Raw genomic sequence first — 22,089 nt, 5'->3', positions numbered from 1 at the left:
ACGATTTGGTGACGATGTATAGTATCGCCATCTAAGAACGGGATTCGTACTATCCGGAGTACAGATCCCCTCTCGCCCCCCACGATTTGGTGCAAACGTATAGTATCGCCATCTAAGAACGGGATTCGTACTATCCGGAGTACAGATCCCCTCTCGCCCCCCACGATTTGGTGCAAACGAATAGTATCGCCATCTAAGAACGGGTTTCGAACTAAAAACGGAGTACAGCTACCCCCACTTCTACTCCTGATACACACTGCATACTTACCTTGATTATTCATTAATAACTCATTTCCTGGGATTAAAATATGAACTTTTAGAATCGAATAATATAGTATAGACCCTTGGCAAGATTCAAGGATAGTTTTTAGAACCATTCCGCCAGTAATTAAGACGTTATTAATGAATATCGGAAGTCGTAACATTTACGGCTGTACTATTGTCTGCTTAAATCGATAGACATCCCTGGAAACATTCAAGGACCAATTTTGCAACGCTCCTTCCTCTAATTAATTAGTTATTAGCGATAGATCCCTAAGGTGTTGCGTTAAAAGGTTAAAAACAGTGTACAGACTTTCGATATTGGTTAATAACTATTTAATAACACATGGGATGGCTAAAACAGGTATCCCTGAATCTTGTCAATGGTCTATACTATATTCTTAAACTCTAAAAGTTCATATATTAATTCCAGGAAAGGCGTAATTAGTAAATTAAGGAGCAGTGATTTGAAAGCGGTGGTTTGTATTGTGGCGTGCAATAGCTCGTTACCATCAACGCTAGAAGTCGCTTATTTACCGACCTCAGGCCCCCTGGTGCTAAAAAGCCCAAGTTTTTCGAGAAATCCATTTAGCGTGGATGATACGAACTATTCCACGACAAACTTGGGCGTTTTAGCAATAGATGGCGTGACGGCGGGAAATAGGTGCCATCTAACGTTGACGATAACGAACTATTCCACGACAAACTTGGGCGTTTTAACACCAGAGGGTTTGAGGTCGGTAAATAAGTGCCATCTAGCGTTGCTGGTAACGAACTATTTCTCGATAAACTTGGACGTTCTCTTCGTAGATGGCGCTAGTGTTTTCATTTAAATAGTGCCGCGAATAGCTATACTCCTTTAACAGTTAGTTAAAACTAATTATCGTGAATTGATTAGCGATTCAAGCATTCAACTATTATTTATTACATAGGAATGATTGCATTTTATGAGTAAATTCCGGTACTCCTAATCTAGACACGATAGTATATGAGATATGAATAATATTCTATCAACAGTCTTTCAGTATTCGTTATTCATACTAGATCATCGATCCAAGAGTTTAAGTATTATTTATTAAATGCATAACGTTACGTTACGAGAATAAATTTTGATATATCTAACCTATAGTCCCATAGATCGCAGAAACGGTGATACACGTGACGATTGTTTCTTGGCATTTAAAGTTTAAGTACGTATAGCGTTTCGGCCGCGTACGAACCGGAAGCGTAACGTGAAGAAGAAGAGGAATCGTGACATTTTCTGTGCACCGGACGAATCCGTGTCACCGACGTGTACACCGTGAACATGTTTGAAAATCGAAGCTAGTCATGGCGCGATCGTGCTTGCGGGTCAACTGTTTGTTGTTTCTAAGTATAATGGCTGTGTTCGAATGAGACACGGATCTTTTCCTTTGCCCCGTTCCGTACCAGGTATAAGCTGGTCTCGACGCTCAAAATTCTAGTGCACGCAGCCATATGAAATGACAGAACGGACCCCTGACGTGGTTACATCGACGTAAAATAACCCGCGAGTTGTTTCTCGGCTCCTAGACGGGGCACGAACCGCAGATCCGTCACGAAAAAATTCGATCAAATTTAAGGAGTGTGCGTGCAGACGTTTCAAGGACGATAAGGAAGACAACGAGTTCGGCCTGACATTGAATAAGTAACAGGAACGCGATATAAGAACCGGAAAGGAGGTGGAGAAGCCGAGCAAAGAAGAAGAAGAACCAGTTATTCGTTATCAGGATCGAAAGTCCAATGAAGATCCCCTGGTATGGCCACGCGACTCAGCCCCCGAAATTCGGAGGTGAACGCTCTTGAGCAGCGAGGCTATCTGATTGGCAAAAAGATTGGACAGGTTATTTACCCCCAACCCTCTATCCTCCACCTGTTCGTTAACCTCTTCCAACTCCCATCTGCTTATTACTTTCTTCCTTCACCGTGCAACATTGTTCCGTCCTCCTTTTGCCGCGACCCAAGTATCTTTTTACCCTTGCATCGAATCATTATCATTACACCGCAATTTCTCACAACGTTATTTAGGATCATTACTGTCCCGTATCGTTTATAATTCATCTCGCGTTCTTCTCATTTTCACCGTACAAATTCGACCGTGGTCGCTGGAACTTTATAAACGTTAGGGTTCGTACGCGACCGTGCACCTGGCCGAGTACGTGGACGGGACCAGCTCCAAGAAACTACGGTTAGCCTGTAAGATATTCGACAAAGAGAAAGCACCCCGTGATTTCCTCAACAAGTTCTTCCCCCGCGAGCTCGAGATCCTCACAAAAATTGAAAATCCTCATATTATTCAAGTAAGACGACGTTTAGCGTGCAGTAAATAACAGGGGGTAAATGGTAACTCCGTCGACGCGCGTTCAGACACGAAACATTTCTAGGTGCACAGTATATTGCAGCGCGGCCCGAGGGTCTTCATTTTCATGCGTTGCGCCGACAATGGCGACCTCCTGGACTTCGTGAAAAAGAACGGCGTCGTGCCTGAACAGCAATCGAAGCTTTGGTTCAGACAGATGGCTTCTGGCCTTTATTATCTCCACGGGAAGAACATCGCCCACCGTGACCTCAAGTGCGAGAACATCCTTCTCTCCAGGAAGTTCAACGTGAAGCTGGCGGACTTTGGATTCGCGAGGTTCTGCGTCGACCACGACGGCAGACGCGTCCTCAGCGAGACTTACTGCGGCTCCGCGGCCTACGCTGCACCGGAAGTCGTATCCGGCACCCCATACAACCCGAAGCTGGCGGACGTCTGGTCCCTAGGGATCATTCTGTTCATCATGCTGAACGCCTCTATGCCTTTCGACGACACGAATCTCAAGAAACTATTGAAGGACCAGATGTCGAGGAACTGGATGTTCCGCTCGCGTGTACGGGGGGTAGTGTCCGCGTTGGCAAAGAGCATCGTCAAGCACATCCTAGAACCGGACATCACCCTCAGGCTAACTCTGGAGAGGGTCCTGGGTCACGAGTGGGTGCGCGCCAAGAAAGAAAAACCCGGTCCTCTTGCTGGACGACTCGTGCACTCGGCACCCCCTATTCATCCGCAGGTGAATTTTATTCATTCGATCGATCCATCGGAATTATCTATGCTCTAAATAAATGTTCCCATTCCCAGGGCTGTGAATCTATTAACGTGCTTAAAAATATCGTATAGCCTTGACGCCTCTTATAAAAAAGAAAACAAGTTTCTTTTAAAGTCACTGTGAAATAAAATAGTTCGTCATGGGCGAAGGAATTAGTAGTAAACGGATAGCCGGATGCCCATGAAAGGAATTTTACTTTGATTCAGGTATGCGGAGGCGGAGGTGGTGGAAACATGGTTGGAGCGGGCGCAGCGGGTGGTTGCAACGTTCCCGTGGTAGCGAGAGGGTTGCCGTCGTTCAAGAATTCCGAGAATAAAAATCAGGGCAGCGGCGTAAAGTCCATGGACAATTCGGGGAAAAATACGTTGTGCGCCGTCGAGTGAAGGGGAAGTCAGACCGACAGGGATGAACCAGCACCGTTTGTGCACCGAACGTCGACGAGATGCCCAGGGATTTCCGCGCCGTTCGAGATGCAGATATTTATAATACATTTTGTTTTACTTCCTCGATTATTGTCGACTTGTATACATGATTTTTAATAACCCATACTTTAATAAAGAATTTTACGATTTCAATGGCGCGTATTCTGTGAAATTAACCGGAAACTCGGAGCCACCCACGCCCGCCATTTTGACCCAAAACGAAGCTCTACCAACGAGTCCACGGGTTAATAATAATTAAGTTTATTGTACACCTAGCTTCTATCAATATACAAAACTATACTCTTCTGGTTACACGCTACAAGTAAATATTCTTTATATATATTAAAATTTCGAGCTAAAAATGCTTATCATCCATCCAAAAACGATCGGAAGTTAAAGTTGGTCAGATTTGGTAAATATTCTATTTCCACGCGTACACAATTTATACAATACGTTCGTTACATTACGATAGTTTAACTCTTTACTTTTTCCTTGAATTATTATTTACTAGAAATGGTTACACCGATCAAAAGCTTAGTTAATATGATGTATTTACCGCTAAAGATGCTATAACGATTATTTTAATATATATATATATTTATATATAGTTTACATTAAAACAACAAATAATTTACACGATTCACTGCGTTGTCGCGTCTCGAAGTCGATCTCTCCCGGCATAGCACCCCATGCTGTGAAAAAATACATGTATCTGCCCGAGAAAGATGGACCTGGCAACCGAAAAATCATCGAGAACGTCGTCGTTTAGAGAGGTCGAGGCCAGAGAAAGGGAAACGCGCTTATCGTTGGAAAAAACGTTAATTCGTTCATGACCTTAATCAACGGCGTCGCGTGTAGAAAAGGGCGCGGTATATTCATTCGTGGGTCGATCGTTGTGCGTGTTTCGCTCGATTACGAAATACGTTACGCCTCGTATTCTGTCGCACGATTTTAGCGGTCGTAAACTGCATATTACTCTTTCATCGCGTACAAAAGTAACTCGCCATCAACCTGTTATCCAACACGTTCACGATCGTATATCTCGTGCGTACGATAAATCCGCTAAAATCTAGTTGTCCCCTATCCGCGAGATAGGTTTCCTATTTACAAATACTATAATAAAGCGTCTCTAAATATAGAGTCGAGTGTTTTATACAAATGTCAGCCAACGAGCGCGGCCCTGGAGGGAACGACAAAGCCCGAAGCCCTTAGAAACAGATTCTGTGCTTTCGTTTGCTCGTCTCGATCGCTGCACGGCGGCCCCTTAAACCCATCCACCGGTCAGCTTGTGGAACATCTCCTCGTTCAACGTTTGATTCGCCTCCTTCGATCGCATCGATAGAAATATATACCCACCGATAAACTCGTGAATGACTTTACAGTCCGCGGACTGACACTCGAAAATTATATTCTCCTCCTCGAATTGGACCATCATGTGTTTCACCTCCCAGTTCACGTTCCACGCCTGCCGAAGCGAAATAACGTTTAACAAAAGGTACGAGCCCTCTGGCGCGGAAACTGTCCGTTCAAGTATCCGCTTACCTTTATGCTGTTGAGTCTCCATGTTTTCAAGTGATCGCCACTGTGAAGCTCCATTCGCATCAGTCTATTGTTAGCGATACCCAGCAGCTCGTCTTTGCTCTTCCCGGTGAATCTAACCACGAACAGGGAGATACCGTACTCGGGGAGAGACTGCCAGGCTTTGATATAGTTCAGCTTGGCTTTGATCAAAGGAAGATCTTTGACGTTTGCGTGCGCTTCCAAGATCCTCTGAACCAACTTTCCTTTGAATTTCTTCGCGAACTTTAAGGCCACGTAGTTCTCTGGAATGATCACGTGGGAATTTGGATCGATCGCGGGCGCGCGTGCAGGCCTCTGCAGTTGCAGAAAAGCCGCGATGCTGTTCACTTCGCTCTCGTAGGACGCGTCCGCGAGGGTGCGACCCTTCGCGGCCAATCTACACGCCGCCATCCACTTTGCGTATTGTTGTTCCTGCAACAAGTGTCGAGTTATTTCAGGTATTTGAGAAAAGTCCGACGAAAAGACATGCTCTTCCGAATAACAGCGTAGGCGGTGATAATCTGGCGGAGGTGTAACTCACATTGTCGCATCTGATCCACATCTGGGTCATTCCCTCGGCGCTTGGCACATCGAGCCTGATTCCGTAGCGTCCATGCGAGAGATAGACGTCCGGCGTGACCTCGCATCCGTGCAAGTTGATCACGTAGGCAGGTGACTCTGTGCTGTTGGTCTTCTCCTTGGTCTTGTACAACCTGAGCTGAAGGTCTCTGCACGTGACCCAGTAGTATTTGAAGCCCGTCAGATTCAAGAACCTCGTCTTGTAGAAGCGCAGGTAATCGCAGAGCTCGGGGACCTGGGTGATGTCGCTGGGCCCGTTGCTGATGTTGCTGCCCTCGAGGGTGACCTGCAGGTCCGTCAAGGCCGCGTCAATGTCGTCCTCGACGGGCGAGGAGGCGCCGTTGCTGTCGTAATTCGGTTGCGGCACGCTCGCCTGGAGATTCACTTGCAACTGCGAACACGGAATACCAATTACGTCGACACGCTCCTTTTATCGTTATGCTCGGCGACCGAGAAATCGGGTAGGCGTATCGGAAAAACGACGCGAACGTTCTCTTCTCCCGATCGACTTAAACAGACGAGATTTGCATGCGAATCGCGCCGCGTGGGAGTTTCTAATCCACTCAATTTCATTTCACGGATATACTTTTATTTTGCCGTTTCGAATCAGAGCTAATCGACTACTCGTCGCAACGGACGGAGAAAAGATATCGAAACCCTGGTCGAGTTATTTCTGTCCGTCGCTCTGCACGTGGATCCGCGTAGATCGATTTGGTCCACGGGCACCGGATGTTTGGATCGTGAAACCGTCGCCGCGTAAACGATCGCGGTAGCTCGCGGAGAAAACGGGCGTTTCCGTACCTGTAACGCGGCGAACATGAGCATCTCCTCCTCGGTGCAGTCAATCTCCTCGGACAGCAACTGCCACTTGGCCTGCTCGTAAATCATGTTGATCCTGACGGCGTCGGTTTTCGGGTTCAGGTCATAGAACGAGTAGAACTTGAACTTCAGCCTGAGGGTGTCGAATTCGCGGATGCCCTGCTCCATGATCGAGAGGGACGAGTCGAGCCAAGCGACGTTCATTCTGGCGCGTTCCACGAGATTCTTCGGCCTGACCACTTTCGCCCACATTTCCGGCGCGACCCAGTCGACGCTCTGCGCCAGGATCTTGGACAGACCGCGGTTCAACGTTTCCGTGCCTATCGTGCTGTTGTTTGCGTTGAACGAGCCGGTGCTGCCGAAACTCGACGAGTTGTTGTTCCTCTTCCACGTACCGGTTTGCTGGACAACGCAACGGGAGAAAAAGTTAGCACGGTCGATCGTTTGACGATCACGTGTTCCCGGAGGCCGGGAAAACGGACCCGTTTCGCGAGAAGCAAATTAGTTTTCCGAGACGAGCGGCTCCGCCAACGGTAATGATAGGTCGACGCCGATAAATCATAGCCGCGGCGATCGACTCGATCGAGGATTATTTATTACCATAACAGGTCCTACGCTCTGGTATTTTTACCATAGTCTAGAGTGTTCGTACTAACCGAGACAGGCGAGCTGATCGGAGTGCTGTGATTTCTGTTGTTGGGTGTGACCGGTGCGCACATGAAAGCGCTGCTTTGGTCCAGGCTACCCGTCGATCCCCTGGGACTCTGGCTGACGGGAATGAAGGTGTTCGTGTCCGCCGGCACGTTCCAGTGCCCGTTTTTCTGGTTCTCGATCTTCTTTTTGTCCGGGAGGTCTTTTAAATTGTGTTTCAGGTGACTCGGCTCGAGCGGTTTGCAAAACGACAGCTCCTCCGGGTGTCTGATACCTAAAACGCACCGAGACCGATGGGTCTCGTTTAGAGAGAACTTTCGGAAGTTGGTTTGCACGTAACGAAAGAGTTACGTGGAAATAATGGCCGCGGGAATGAGCTTACGACACAGCGTCTATTTGCGAGCATGACACGCGGAAGGCTATCGACGAGGTTATCTGTCCGCGACTACGTGGACAAAAAATAAGAAACCGTGACTTTAATAACCATTACGACGATGCGGATGAGTTATTACGAGAGTTATTTTTCTTATTCTCTAGCTTACGAAGGTATACGAGCCAGAGAGATTGATCGATGAATCGTCTTTCTCGGTTGAAAAATAGAAAACCGCGATATAATGCCTTCATTATCGCGACAAACCATTTCTTTGATTAAAAAGGTCCTCGCTGCTCGACGGCGGTGAAGTTCAGGCAAGAAGGGACCGGCGACCTTCGCGTGACTGACAATTTTACAATTTTATTTCGTTACCGAGAGTAATTAACTCCGCCGCGATAAGAGCATTGCGCAAGAATTCCACTTTTAAAGCGTCGGCCTTGCAATTCGTTTCACGCCGTCGAAAATGTTTCACGGCTCGCAACTTTCGACGTTGAATTTTGCAATCGATGGAGCAGGATTTAAATAATCTCGCGTAATACGCGTCGGACGAATTTAAGTAACGTATCGTGTTCCTAGCGGAATGTTTAGCTCCCCTAAATTTGTCCACCCTCTCGCCACTTCGATTCAAACGCTCCGTTTATCCTCGCGATAACTATTAAAGCGATCCCACACTGTCGGTCGTGTAACAAATACTTCCAAACTCCGGTCGAGGGTCAACGAATAGAGAAGCAACTCGCCTAATTCCTTGCACAAGTTGATGACGGCGTTGAATGTCTTGACGGAGAAGTCGACCTTGCAGTCGCGACAGGTCATGTTCGGCAACTGCACCGTGATGGTTTTGTGCATCGGCGTGAAGTGAAGACGGGCATCCGCGGCGACGCCATACTGATCGAGGGTGCTTCTCGTTCTGATCAGCCAGTGATTTCTGTCGGGCCACCATAGCGCGTGATCGGACCAATCCATGGTGAAGTCTGCGAACAGGAAAAATAACCGAACGGTTAATATAGATACGTTTCTTCTTATCTCTGCGCGTCGATCAGAGGCAATTGTACGGCGTCACGAAGATGGATGCGGTCGATTGGTTGATGGTCGGAGGGGGTCGATTGTTTAATGCTTCTTAAAGGGTGGCGGGCCAACGTCAATTTATCAATGAAGATACGACGTTACACACGGTGGTTATAGAGACGCGCGTGTTTATTGGCATCATCGTCGGCCCCTTTGACCGTTTCGCGACTCGTCGACGATCCCGGAAACAGAAAACACCCCTAATTCGTCGCTGACATTGGGGACAGGCTCTCTAGGGGGAATTATCGATGCTACGGGACAATATAACCGACTATCCGGAAATTGATCTATTAACATAACGATAAAACCTATTGCAAATGGAGCCATCGAACCCACCAGGGGACAATGGCTTGTCAAATCGTGCGTAAAATATAGTTTCACAGATACCTCCATGAAACTATCATACTTGTACACGCTTCGAAATAAAATGTATCGAGCGCAATTATGGATCGTTCAGATTTCTTCATCTCGCAATAAAAATTCTCCGAAGGTTGGTGCGTCGTCGACGTCGACTTCCCAGGATAAACGAGACTCGGAGCAGTCCGTACGATAACACCATGGATTTAATTTCTTTTGCGGTCGCGAATGTACGACTTCCCAAGTCTCTGACCGCAGCCTAAAACCCCTCGTCCTCGTCGACGCACGAAGAAGTCGCGACGCCGAGGGCGTTGTTTTTCTTTCCACGGATGCGCCAGACTCGCGTATCCGGGACATGTGCGTCAGAAATCCACAAAACGTTTCCAAACTGCGGTCTTGCGTTCGACGATTTACACCCGACCACGTGGCCGAGTCCTAGCGTCCTGTTTACGTTATTATTACACAGAATTTTTACGATCGAATTTCCATGTAAATTCCCGCTGCCTCGAGATCGTCCACAATTTTTTTACGACGTTTTTTTATGGTTGATGGGGGCATTTGGAATTGAATCGGTTCCCCTCATTACGTATCGCTATTACGGAGAAACGTCCAAGACCCCCATAATTGTCGCGAGTCAAGGTGGCTGGCGATACACTAATTACACGGCGGTCCCTAGTTCGCAGTAACTGTTGCAAAGATAAAATCGTACTCGGGCGAAGGGGTGCGACACAAAAGGGTCTGTCGTCTTCAAAAGACTTCCTCGGACGTTTGTTTCTGCACGGGAGAAAAGCCAGCGACAATCGGAACACGCCCTTCTTCCTCTTTCTCGTCGAGCGAGCCTCGGGCCATGTCTTTTCTTTCCCTTCGATTCTCGTTCACGACGACGACGAAGATTTGTACCTAGCTCGTGTGAACGCGCCCACCTCTCCCCATCGTCGAGGAACGACCTCCGCGAGAAGGTGGCTGGTACGCGACCAACCTTTTGTAGAATGGTGCGTGCGTGTTGGCCAAGTAGCATACGCGCATACAGATATTCGTACACGCGCCCCGGACTTTGCACCCCCGTTCCTTTTGTGTCCATTCTTTCGCACGAGCGGCCCACTCTCTTCCGAGTAGACAACCCCTTGTGCGAAGACGTCGACAAGGGTGCCGGCTGGCTCGAGGGTCTCGTCCCTCGCCTCTCAAAACCGTGGAAAACCGGTCCGTTTGTGCGGGTTCGGGGAAACACGCACGTGGGTCGCTGGAAAACAAATTTTCACAGCTGTTACCCGCGATTTAACGACTCCGGACCCCGAAGAATTCGGCCACGTCTCTTTTAACGAACCGGATCGTATTCTCGTGGCTTGTCCTTCATTCTAGAGAGATTTCGACGGAGTCTAAAACAATTAGCATCCCTAAATTTCGACGCGATCGTGATCGTTAAATTGCGCGGGGCGTACTGTGCAAACACACGAGAAACCTTGACGATTAATGATATATGAGTGTGTGAAGCAATCTGTTCGTAGAATATTCGAACTGGTTTCGAGCAAGCACTCCGATCCTTGGCAATCGGTCGCCTTTCTACGCGACGAGCCTATCGCGAGACGCGCGACGAATTCAAAGGACGACGCGCGGCTGTACCGTTAATAGAAATGATTTTTTCCAAGGGTGACCCGCGTGTCGCGCGTATTTTACGCACCGTTAGGTTACACCGGCCACCGGTGCCACGACGAGAGCCGTTTCTCTGTAAAACGCGAACGCAGAATCGTCGGATTCGAGAGAGGAGCGAATAAACGGGTGCTCCCACGGCAGGAGACCGTGCGCGATCGTGCAGCTGCGGTCTATAAATATTTCGCGAATTTTAGGACTCGCTGCGAAGCTCTCCTATCGAGACCTCCGAGACCTTCGACGCTGCCCACGCGAGCTACGATTTCGATCAGGGTAAACGTACCCGATAATCGACTCTACGCGGTGCCCGGAAGCTGGAAAAACTCGTTTAAAAAATCGTTCCTCGAATTTACAAGTTCCGCGAAGCTCTAATGAAACTAGACGCCCTGCGTGTCCCGGACTGATATATTCAAATAGACGCACTTAGTACACCGGCTGCATTCGAGGCTTTTATGTAAATGGGGGACGTTCGTTAGGTAACTGCGAGGCAATTCTAAGCATTCCAGCAGCGACGCGATTTATTCGTCGATGATTTCATTGAGAAAGCTTGCTGCTAATCGTCTGGTCTCGCTATTAGAGAATTTTTTTGAATACGGCGTGGGTTACACGCGCTCGCATTTCCAACGGTGACATTTCACGGCGACGAGCGCTTCCTGGCAGGAAGTTCAACCGCGGAAAGTGCAACCAGAAGCGCAAAGATCAAACGACTCGCTCGATGCGACAGCCTTGGCTAGAAAATGAGACCTGGTAACCTTTCAAACGTAAATTGTTTCTCGATCCTTTGCAGTCCTATGTCTCGTAATATTGCGGTGCAAATACTTTATAAATAATAAAATAGTACTTAGTATAAATGCAACGTGAAACTTGGGACTAGAGCCACGGACAAAGAGGGGAAACTGTGCTGAATCGTCGACAAGAAAATGTTCTTTGCATAACAACGAGGAGTCGATGCGAGCACGGTGTACCGCTACGAGTGGCACCGTGACATACTAAAGAGCAAAACGATACCTCTTTCATGTCGTTTTATTGCGGAGCTCTCAACAGCGACCGGAAACGTGCTCTCGCAATCCTTCGTGCGAAAACAGCCGACCCGTTTCCTACGACAAGTCGTTTTCAGTCGCGTGGAAACGTCTTCTGACAACTGCAATTCCAAAACAGTTAACTTAAGAGGCGGCGAGAAACCGTTTCGTTCGGCCTAGCAGATTCGTGTTGAACAAATATACCTTCTAACGACAGCTAGATCTAACGAACGAGCTTGGCATTTTTCAAGAACTGTTAAACACAAAATGTTTCGTTTCGGGAGGGAATGCTGGGAAGGTTAAACGCCCCTCGTCTGCTCGTCGATTTTCTCGCGAGCTCCGAAGCCAACGGCCGCGATATTTGCGCCGAGATGCTATTTATGCCGGCCCCGAAGCTGCTATTCTAAAAAGTGACATCGACCGGTGGAAGAACGCCGAGGGCGAGGGTGTTTTTAGTTCCGTTACGGTAACGTTTAAGAGTAATGTAATCGCGAAGGAAGTCGACGATGACGGAACAGAAACCGTTCGGCTTTCCTGGTGCTCGAATACGCTCGTCTAATCTATTTCGGTCAGACTGGCGTCTGGAGTTTCGAGTAAATGCTCTTGTGGAGTGTAAATCGAGACTAAAAATGTAGCGAGGAATTCCATGGATTTCGATGCGTGGCCAATGGTTTCGTGGAAATTGCAGTGAAATGCACGTTGCCAGCGATTAAAGTCGATTTTGTCCACGTCAGCGAGTCGTATACTCGCTACGAGTACAGTAAACGAAATTTAGCACGATCGTCGATTAATCATCGTGCAAGGAAGGCTAATTTATATGGAATTTCTGATATTTGTAATCTGAAACGATGACAAGCTCGAGCTGTTATATTTTTCTGTCGGAGAGCGGAACGCGATTAAGGAAAAGTGTGCGCTTAAACGGGTCTGATTAAGAATTCTGTAAAGCGGCCGGCAATTTGAATAATTAGGCGGGGATCATTGATATTGCACGCGGCACCTGTGTCCGCTTCGAGGAACGCTGTTTCGATCGAATCGATCGAACGTTATCCTCGGCGTCAAATCGACGCGTCGGGAGAACCGGAGCCCGGCTAAATTGGCGCTCCAACGAAGCCTCGGTCATTAAAGCCGCTTCTTAACCGAAAATTTATCGCCAACCTCCGAGGGTGGAACGAAAGAACGCCGCCACGGGGAATCCTTTTACTGAAAAATCCGTGTCTGCCTCGCAAACGCGTCCCCCTTTGCTACCGATTCAATGAAACATCAAAAACGAGCCAAACATCAAAGTCGGTGTCTTCCCCTGATCGTCCTTAATTTCTTCCTCTCCCCAACTTGCAACGATACTTTTTAATCCAACTTCTGGTTCTCGGAGCATCGAATCGAATTGAATTTAAAATTCCAAAAAGTAGGAAGTTGAAACTCTTTCGCAAAACAGTTTACGCGTAGCCATCAAAGCGTAACTTGACTAAACACTCGTACGTAAGCCTGTTTATAGTTCGAGTAGAGCACTTAAAACGCTTAGAGCCGAGCCAGCCGGCACTCGAAACGCGAACAATTGAACCTGTTCGGATGTGGAACGCTCGACGAGGATTCGCAGTCATTAGTTTTTTGCGTAGGATCGCCGGGCATTCGTTCGAAAGCGTAACAACGAAACTGGGCCGAGTTTACGATTCCCCGAGCATGTACCGCGCATCGAATACCCGCGACGAAACGATCGTAGCATCAAATTGCATATGTACATCGCATGTATACGCATACACACGAGCGAGCACGCTCGTACAAGGCTCATTATCGTCGCTCGTTGCATATCAAGCCGAGGCTCTCTGCATGCGACCGTTGATCCTGAGCACGAAGAACAGTGTCAACAGCTGACCAAGCGATTCGTACCGTGCGGTGAAACGCAAACCAAACGTTGTTAAACGCATTCTCGGGTCGGGAACGCGCGCTCTTTCGCCCCCAACCCTTCCGGACGCACGGAACCGCTATACGATTTTATCGCGGCCGGGCGGCGTGTTTTCTTTTAAAATACTAGAGTTCCTTAAGCGACAGGATTATCTCACTCGTCTAATATACACGTAAATATTGTGAAGCGAGCGGGAGCACGTGCGGCCTGTGTAAACTTCGAGGGAGGAACACATCGAGCACTCGCGAACGCTGCTCATAGCTAAACGCGTAACAAGGGGACAAAACCAGCTCGCCGAGCACGTGGCCACACACATAACACCCCTTTTCGCGCAACAAACGATCGGCGGAAGTCGCGATACAATATTATGATATAATAATGGGAACAAAACGGACACCGACGGTCGCGCCGCGTTGCATCGGTTAAGGGGACCCTGCGACCCCTTTCTTCCACGAGCTCCTGCGCGAAAAACTAAAGGGTTTCGGGGAACTCCGTTCCCCTTCCGTGGCTCCCAATTGTACCAAGAAATCTGGGCCATTCAGGGGCCCTGAAGGACGCGTCGCGCAGATTCTCTCAACGAGGACGAGCACAATATTTTTAATTATCCGTTGTGGTATTCTATCCGAAAGGAAATGGAAAAGAAGGGTGGTAAAGTAAAACGAGCGCGATCCGGGGCATGCGAGCGGGCGAACGGATCGGTGGCTGCGTGGCACGCACGAGCATCGTCGAACAACCCTTCGCGGTTCTTAGCTTCTCCTTCTCTTTTGCCCCCCTATTTGACGAGCTCGAGCATTGTCGAGGCACCCTCGAGCGACGCACAAAGAGGAGCACGCGAAAACTGCAGGAACCGGCCGAGCCAGAAGGAAGTCCCGTGCTCGTACCGCCGCCCCTTTGATTTCTCGGCCGATTAAGCGCCTCGTCGCTTCTACTCCCCGGCAAATCTCGGTACAAACGCCGTGAAATCAAAGCGACGCGAGACGCCGAAACGCTCCAACCCGGCCACTCGCGGGGGAGGACCCTGACTGCCTTTCCCGTGGGTTTTGTTAACGAGGACCGCCCTCGTTCGCGATTTTATCGGGCGGTAACTGAAACTCGCTCACCGAGGACCGGCGCAATTAAATTCAAACTCCGAGCCTTTGTACCGGGTGTACGAAACGCACCGCGAATCCGACTAGTAGCGGATCTATTTCAACGAGTCGTACAAGGGTTTATTTGGTCGCGCGGGAACGGCTACAATGGAACGCGCCGGTATGCAAATCGACAGGCCTCTGTACCTGTTGCGTTCTATTTAAACCGGGTGCCCGTTGTCCGCGCGTAAGTGTCTCGTACTCGACGCTAATCGACTTTTCCCGAGGCCGAGAACCGATCGAATTCCGATCGAAATAATGACTATGACTATCCGACGCGGACGCGATTATGCAACCGCAGAGACAGCATGCAGGCGACGCTGCTGTGCCCGCCAAGTGCAGTTGTCACGCTGCAATCTTTCGTCATGGTTAATGCACGAGTTGGTTCGCGTAGCTCGAAACGCGTCGTCGTCCATCGCCGTGGCCCTTAATTGTTCTAAAATAAGCGCTGACTCAGGCCCAACGCCTTTAACTAGCTTTAATCCGTTCGCGTCGTTCGTGACGCCGATCCGGAACCGACCACCGTAAAGCCACGTTCCCACAGCGTTGAGAAAACTTATTTACCGTGCTTTCTAGTGTTAAACGCGCGTCCAACAGTATTCTCCGCTGTCGATTCTCGGATAATTGAGTGTCGAGGAATCAAGGAGCAAGGTAGAGGTCATCGAACGACTGCCCGACCGTTTTCCACGGTCTAGAGCGAAACGATTAGACGATTCGTGGGAAGAAGCGACCACAATAAAGCGAATGATTTAAATGCTCGTTACGACTCCGTGTTACCCGGCGCAATTATGCGTTATGCAATTTTATCACGGGCAAACAAGTCCCTTCCACGAGGTGGAAGCGACGATGGATGCCGCGGTTTTTACGCGGAGACAATGGAGGTTAATTCGCTCGTTCGGTTTGTTGGCCTTACTTAATGCGCTGGTGACAAACAGTGAAACCGAGCCACGTGGCTACCCTGCGTAATTACTGTGGAGTTTGCTGCAGATTCGCTGGTATATTTTTTAAACCATTAAAGGCAGTAGTCGATAGCAAACGTTTCCTTCTCGAGACGATTAAATATTTAACCGCAAATATCGCGTCTAAAAATACCTGCTGGTCGAGGAAAGGCTCGAGGCCGACATTGGTAAACGTCAGATACGTAATTAGGATTATTAGGATACGTTCGAGGCACGCGACTGGTACACATCAGTCGAGGTCACGATTAACATAATGCAACTCGCGAGTTATGAGATGGCTACCGTCGGCGTCTCGAGAGGTGCTCGTCTCTTCTACGGAAGACGAGGAGGCGTCCGCGCCTAAATAGGCCTCGAATTTCAAGCGTAACAGGCCTTTAAATAACCAGCACGATTATGGCTTATCTGTCGTTCCTGGGGGCGTGTACGCAGCTTGCAATTACGCATGCGATGCTCGTACACGCGCAGATGCGTATCGTCTATCGCGACCAACGACGCTGTCCCCCTTTTCGAACCACTTTTCTCACCAGCCTTTTGCAAATCAAATTTATCCTTTTAGTTAACTCGTCTCCTGTTAAAAGGTTAAATCCGTCGCGGTGAGCGCAACAGGTGCTCGGTTAAAAATGTTCCTTTGACTCCCCGATCGATAGTTTTAGATTTTATTCTCGGAATACGTGGACACTGTTGACCCGATAAGAAGGGAAACAACCGGCGGGCAACGTTTTCCGTCCATAAAAGGGTGCCATCCATAGAATTGTCCTCCGTTTTTAGACAAACGACACGAAAGCGTTCTATATGGCGCGGACCTTCTCCGTCGGGCAGAAAACGATCGTAACAAGACGCTTTGCGAAAACGTGTCCGCGAACGATGACGCACAACACGCGTACAACGCTCGTTTTCTCTCTGTCAGTCTTTCGCCGAACGGAACTAAGCAACAACGCGTGGCACACCGATGACGCTACCTGTATGGACTTCCTCCGAGCGAATGAATGAATATGTATGCTGAATTTAATTAACGAGTCAAGGCCGTAACTGTTTCCGTTGCAAACGCACCGTCGTCGTACTTTCAAGTGTATTCCTCTTCGTCCCGCGATCCATTCGACGCTTCTTTCCCCCATCGAATCGTTTCGTCGACCCTTGAGAAATCAGACTCCTCCTTCAGACATCCTCAAAACTATTCCATGCTTCGAAAACCATTGTAAAGGAATGGTTAAACCTCGTCCATTCATCGTGACGCAATCGATACTTAACCACATCTTATTTCCTTTCCTTTTGGCTAAATGAAGTTCTCAAATAAATTGTCACCGGTCGTTGGGGCGAAGCGTGACGAACGATCGCTACTAATCACGCGGAAGGTGAACCCGCGGATTGCATATCGTCAACGTCGACACGAGTGTTTCCAGTTGTTGAGAAATACCAGCGCGTGATCCTGTCAGGTATCTATCTCGGTCATCCGAGTTCGCGTTCGGTTCACAATGCTCGAAACGGTTGCATGCCGATCGCCGCGAGCGATACAGGCGTTCTTGTCTGTCTTCGTTTCGTTTGACGCCCGCTCCGTAACACCCATTTTCTATTTCCCTGTTCCCGCGTCAAACGGCATTTCGAACAACGTAATAACTCGAGCCCACATTCTTCGGGGAGGGCGCGAAACGCAAAGAACGCGAGGTAGCAAATTAGCCGACGCACAGTAGCCGCGGGCTCGATGCCGATGCTAGCAAAGATTGCATTGGAATTTCCTAAGTGTGGGTGGCCCCTGTCTTTGTTCACCTGGCGAGGATAGAATCGGGTCAGGACCTAGCACTCCCTTCGTTCGATATCCTGTACGTATCGAGAGATCGACGCGCGATAGCGTCGCGAGGATCCTAAGGCAGCAGCGACCGAAATTGCGAACGCGATCGAACATTTTATGACCTATTGCCAAAACACACTGGTTTGGAGGGAAATTACAGGACGTCAAAGAACTCTAAACGCCGCTGGAAAACCACGCAAAGCTCGAAAAGGCGAGTTTACAGGGAAGAGTGACTCCAGATAACGCTGCAGGGACGTATCGATTTCATTGGGCTTTCGCGCGAACATGACCAGATATATGCGGGTGTGTCTAACGAACCGAACCACTTTTTAAACGAAGAATCCATACGGGCTTCGATGGTGGAATTAAACCAATGGAATTAAATCATCCCCGTCCTGATCAAGCATTGATTTACGACCGTACGTTCGGACCAATTAATCGAATGAATTCATTCTACGAGCTCGTTGAATATTTATTTCAGTTTTCATTGATAACGAAACGGTTTAAAAACACGTAAGGAGACATGTAATATTAGGTTTATTAGGATTATTCGGCGAACTAATCATTATTTTAATACTTCCGGCTTTCCTACTTTGACTAAGCTGGGTCCCGTTTGCGTTATTTGCACATAATGCGTCCCGATCCTCGTTGTGCGATTTTCTTGCACTTTCCACCTACGGTTCCCACGCGCGTAACAATAAGCTATGCTTCCTCGAAATACGCGAATCGGGTCATTGCGAACAGTACGCTCGCGAATCGAAAGATGCGTGGCCACCCACGCGACGCGTTGCAAGAGACGAAAGGTCAAAGGGCAACATCGCGCACAATTCACCGACTCTTTTGTAAGGACTCAACCCTTCGAAACGAACTCCTCTGCAAAGGATGCGGTAGAAAACGTTGACTTTTCACTAGCTTTTCACGAGTCGAGAGCAATTGACAATGGTAATTGGTAACAACTGAAATCAATGGTTGAAGTAAATCCATAAAAAGAGCGGGGTTTCTTTGATTTCGAACAAAATCCTTTTCGAGGCGAAGCTAAAGAAGCTACGGCGAAAGTATCGCGACAATGATCTCGCGAACGACGCTCGCACACGCAATTACACAGATGACGAAGGCGAAGGGAGCGGTTCGGAGCTACGAGAGAGAAGAATACTACGAGCAGGCCGCGTACGAAAGAAGAGAAAAAGAGATAGAGAGAGAGAGACAAAGAGGAGTAGAGAGAACGAGAGGGAGCACAATAAATGTCAGAACAACGACCCCGCAGCGGCTCGTCGACCAGACGGATCGTTGCCCATCGTGGACGAAATATTTTCAACGAACGACCGTTTCCAGCTTTCCACCCCCGCCTACCCTCAAACGCGGGCCTCGACGGTTCCCCGGGTAGCCGAGATTAATGCGTTTCCTTCGACGTGGCAATTACATATTCCTATGGAAAACGAGGCGACACCGCCAGATTCTATCCATCATTCGTTCGAAATGCAGCAATCCTTTCGCTGTCAAGTTTTCGAGGCACAATGGGCCATCCGCGCCGAATTGTCATGCGAGTGGTGTCGTGCACGATCGATGGCCGATCCGGGGAAAGGATCGAGAACGTTAAACTTCCGGCGGAGTCGAAACGACTTCCTCGCTGGAGTGTATTTCGGCTGGTAGAAACGGTTCGAGAAACTTGGATTTTTCCGATCGCCACGGCAAACGCAGTAAGGAAACCGGAAGAGGGACAGGTAGCGATGGAATTTCAATTAATATTGTATATTAAAACCCTCGAAAAGTCTTGATAAGTCTCGATGGGTAGCGTTACGAGTTTCGATAGCAGTTGCGTAACATAATAAGTTCCACAGTTCCTGTATTCCATCTTTTCCAGACTCGTCCCAACGAGTTATGGAAATTACGTGCCGAAGAGGTCAGCAGCGAGGTACGCGAGATGAAAACGTCACTCAACCACGCGATGTCACCTCGCGTCTCGCGATTCGTCGGAGTGGAATCCTCGACGCTGTTCAAACATTTCCGCGAAAAACACGAGGGCGTACCCGTTGCTTTTCATAGTTAGCATACCTACTGCATTAGTAACTACTATCACGCTTTCCTCCGCATCTCGTTGTCCAATTTATCTTCAGACACGAGTATCTATTCGTATCAAATTCTTGATAAAATCCGGCGACCTTCGTCCACTTGCAACCGCAAGAGGAAAGAACATGGCGTCATCGCGATAATTATGGTTTATAGTCTGGGCGTCTCATTTCCTCTCCCCCCCCCTAAAAAATCTAGGTCACGCGACAGTATTAATAGAGAACCGAAAGGCGGCTGTAGCAAGAGTAGAGTCTCAGACTGGAGAAAACTATTATTGGAGTCTGATGGTGATTCTTGGCCGGCGTCTCTTTTCCAACGAGCCGACGAAACGAGGGAATATTGCAACCCCCGTACTTACAAAACCACCCCCTCGTTATCGCACGGTTCGTATTCCCCTGTTCTCGTGGTTTCGTTTTTCCATAGGTCGTCGATCGAGAATCCAGGGGGGAACGATCGCGAGGGACTAATCGATTTCATTCTTGGTCGATTTCTGTCTGCGGGTCCTCGTTACGAACGCACGATTTACTGCCGCGCAGCTTCCGCTCGCGTAAATGAAAAGGAAAACGAGCGGAAAATATCGAAAGAGCCGGCGAGAAGCGGAACGATTCGAAGGTAACACGCTGGAGGGAATAGGGTCGCAATTAGTTGTTCCACGGGAAATGCGCGCGGTAATGAGGAACGACCGGCTCGCACTTCCGGGACGTCGACGTTCTGTATCGCGAGCGTGAGAGAAAGAGACGTTATTTCTCTTTTTGTTTCATTATGAGCAACGTCCTCGGTTTTCTCGAGGAACAGGGGGATGCAACGATTGTTTCCCCGCCTGGGGCTATTGTCGGCGAATATGCTTTTTGCCGTTCTCGACTGGTTGCACTCGGTCGCATCGGGAAGCGTCGCTTTGCTCTGATAATTCGACATTGAATGCCACTTGAAACGCGGCGGAAAGACTGCATCGCACGGTGCTCCAAATTACGACATCGTGGATTCCTTTCGACGCGTACTTTAACGATGTCTCTGTCGTGCATCAATCATGCGGCATGCACATTTTACGGTTCTTGTTACCAAAGACAGTAACGAGTCCCGTTTGGACTGCCTGGTTTTTTGCTAACCAGGGAGACGTTCGTTACTCGATATACACGACGTTTCGTACACCATATGTCGACTGGCTAATTAAGTCGTTCGCGGTATCCGTCCTCTGGACGAGTATCATTGGTCTATCCGATGCGTCGTCGCGATGTCCGGTCGCGTCTGGCGCTTGGACGCTCGTGAATGAACGTCCAACGACCGTCAGATTGATATATTCCCTGCAATCAACATGCCTCCGGTGCTTCCGGTTCGTGGCACCACTGTATTACGCGAATAAAAACTGCAAAGATGGCGTTCTATTTCGACTTCGTAATATAGTTACTAACTACAGAACCCCCCTCCCCCCGCTGTATTTGCAACCGCGTCCAAATTCGGAGCGAAAGAATACAGAAACAATCGTCGATGCGTCGGATGACGCAACCGGCCGTCAGCGACGCGAACTGGCGCCACGGATTTACATTTCGTAATGGCCGGCAAAATCGCGCTTCTCGGAAGAAGATACGGGCCGAGGTTGTGTGCGTGTCGCCGAATCGAGCTCGCGGAATACAAGTCCGACGAAAATGTTTTACACGGTTTACCGCGGCCCGCAAAACATTTAAAACGAGTTACGCGCCGCGTGTCGATTATCGCTCAACCGCGATAGCCGCTCGCCAATACGAAACATCGGTTTCCCTGTTCGCCGTAGTATCTCACCGATACGCGAGTACTCTCGATTTCGATAAATTCCGAAACGGTTCGCGGCGATAGCGATTCCGACAATTGTTTTAAAAAGCTAATGGCAGGGAGCACGCGCTGCGTCGCCCGCGATAGTTAATTTCACACGAGCGCCGAAGGCCTGGTTTCTCAGGAAGCGAGGAGAGAAATATATAGTTCCTAGACGCATTAACTATCACTGGTGTATATTGGCGGGAGTGGGGTCGGTGGTTCTTGCCGCGTTCCCGGCAATTCAACTGCAGGAGTAATTTGTCTTCGCCACCGGCCGTTCTCCGGATCGATCCAAGAAACGGCCGCGGAATCGAACGACCGGCCACGGACGACTAGTAATTTTTTCCCGTCGCGAGGGTCGGCTGGTAGACAGAAACTGCGTGTGTCTCGCTGTGTGTGCGCGATTCCACGCGAATATCGGAACAACGTGGGAGGAGTTCAGCGGCCGGATCGATCGAGAGGAAAAGCAGCGCGAGGGCGGCGGTGTGCTTTATTTTCTGCCGAAACAGAGTCCCTCCGAGGAGGGACAGATTTTATGGAAGCTCGGCTATCGCGATAGGCATCCCCCGCAACGTTGTTCGCCGTTACCCTTTGAAAAAGTTATC

General features: G+C 48.9%; 2 protein-coding genes across 5 annotated transcripts in view; one reads left to right on the top strand and one right to left on the bottom strand.

Annotated features, from left to right (window-relative positions):
- The first annotated feature begins 1,758 nt into the window (after window positions 1-1,758).
- On the top strand, window positions 1,759-3,748 carry Tssk (Testis-specific serine/threonine kinase). The gene is made up of 4 exons (XM_076782502.1): window positions 1,759-2,122; window positions 2,406-2,579; window positions 2,664-3,329; window positions 3,572-3,748. Exons 1-4 carry the CDS (start codon window positions 2,039-2,041, stop codon window positions 3,746-3,748), a joined length of 1,101 nt encoding a protein of 366 aa, XP_076638617.1. The 5' UTR covers window positions 1,759-2,038.
- A 442-nt stretch (window positions 3,749-4,190) lies between these two features.
- LOC143350444 (unc-112-related protein) overlaps window positions 4,191-22,089 on the bottom strand; it is a 35,046-nt gene continuing 17,147 nt past the window's right edge. For all 4 annotated transcript variants that reach the window (XM_076782613.1, XM_076782615.1, XM_076782616.1 and 1 more), the window contains 6 exons: window positions 8,507-8,740; window positions 7,402-7,670; window positions 6,728-7,147; window positions 5,889-6,317; window positions 5,330-5,779; window positions 4,191-5,252 (listed from right to left, as the gene is read on the bottom strand). In XM_076782613.1, the coding sequence (XP_076638728.1) occupies window positions 5,052-5,252; window positions 5,330-5,779; window positions 5,889-6,317; window positions 6,728-7,147; window positions 7,402-7,670; window positions 8,507-8,740 (2,003 nt within the window). In that variant the 3' untranslated portion in view covers window positions 4,191-5,051. The remainder of the gene's footprint in view (window positions 5,253-5,329; window positions 5,780-5,888; window positions 6,318-6,727; window positions 7,148-7,401; window positions 7,671-8,506; window positions 8,741-22,089) is intronic.

This window comes from Colletes latitarsis, chromosome 14 (assembly GCF_051014445.1).
Source record: "Colletes latitarsis isolate SP2378_abdomen chromosome 14, iyColLati1, whole genome shotgun sequence".
NCBI classification, from domain to species: Eukaryota; Metazoa; Arthropoda; class Insecta; order Hymenoptera; family Colletidae; genus Colletes; species Colletes latitarsis.
The sequence above is the reverse complement of the archived record's forward strand: the minus strand, read 5'-3'. Positions and strand labels throughout refer to the sequence as shown.

What these genes read in the sequence shown, in the direction of transcription:
- Tssk (XM_076782502.1), top strand. Translation starts at nt 2,039, where the DNA reads ATGGCCACGCGACTCAGCCCCCGAAATTCGGAGGTGAACGCTCTTGAG. An exon ending in TTGGCAAAAAGATTGGACAG is followed by an intron (nt 2,123 to 2,405) that starts GTTATTTACCCC and finishes TATAAACGTTAG; the next exon opens with GGTTCGTACGCGACCGTGCA. An exon ending in AAAATCCTCATATTATTCAA is followed by an intron (nt 2,580 to 2,663) that starts GTAAGACGACGT and finishes AAACATTTCTAG; the next exon opens with GTGCACAGTATATTGCAGCG.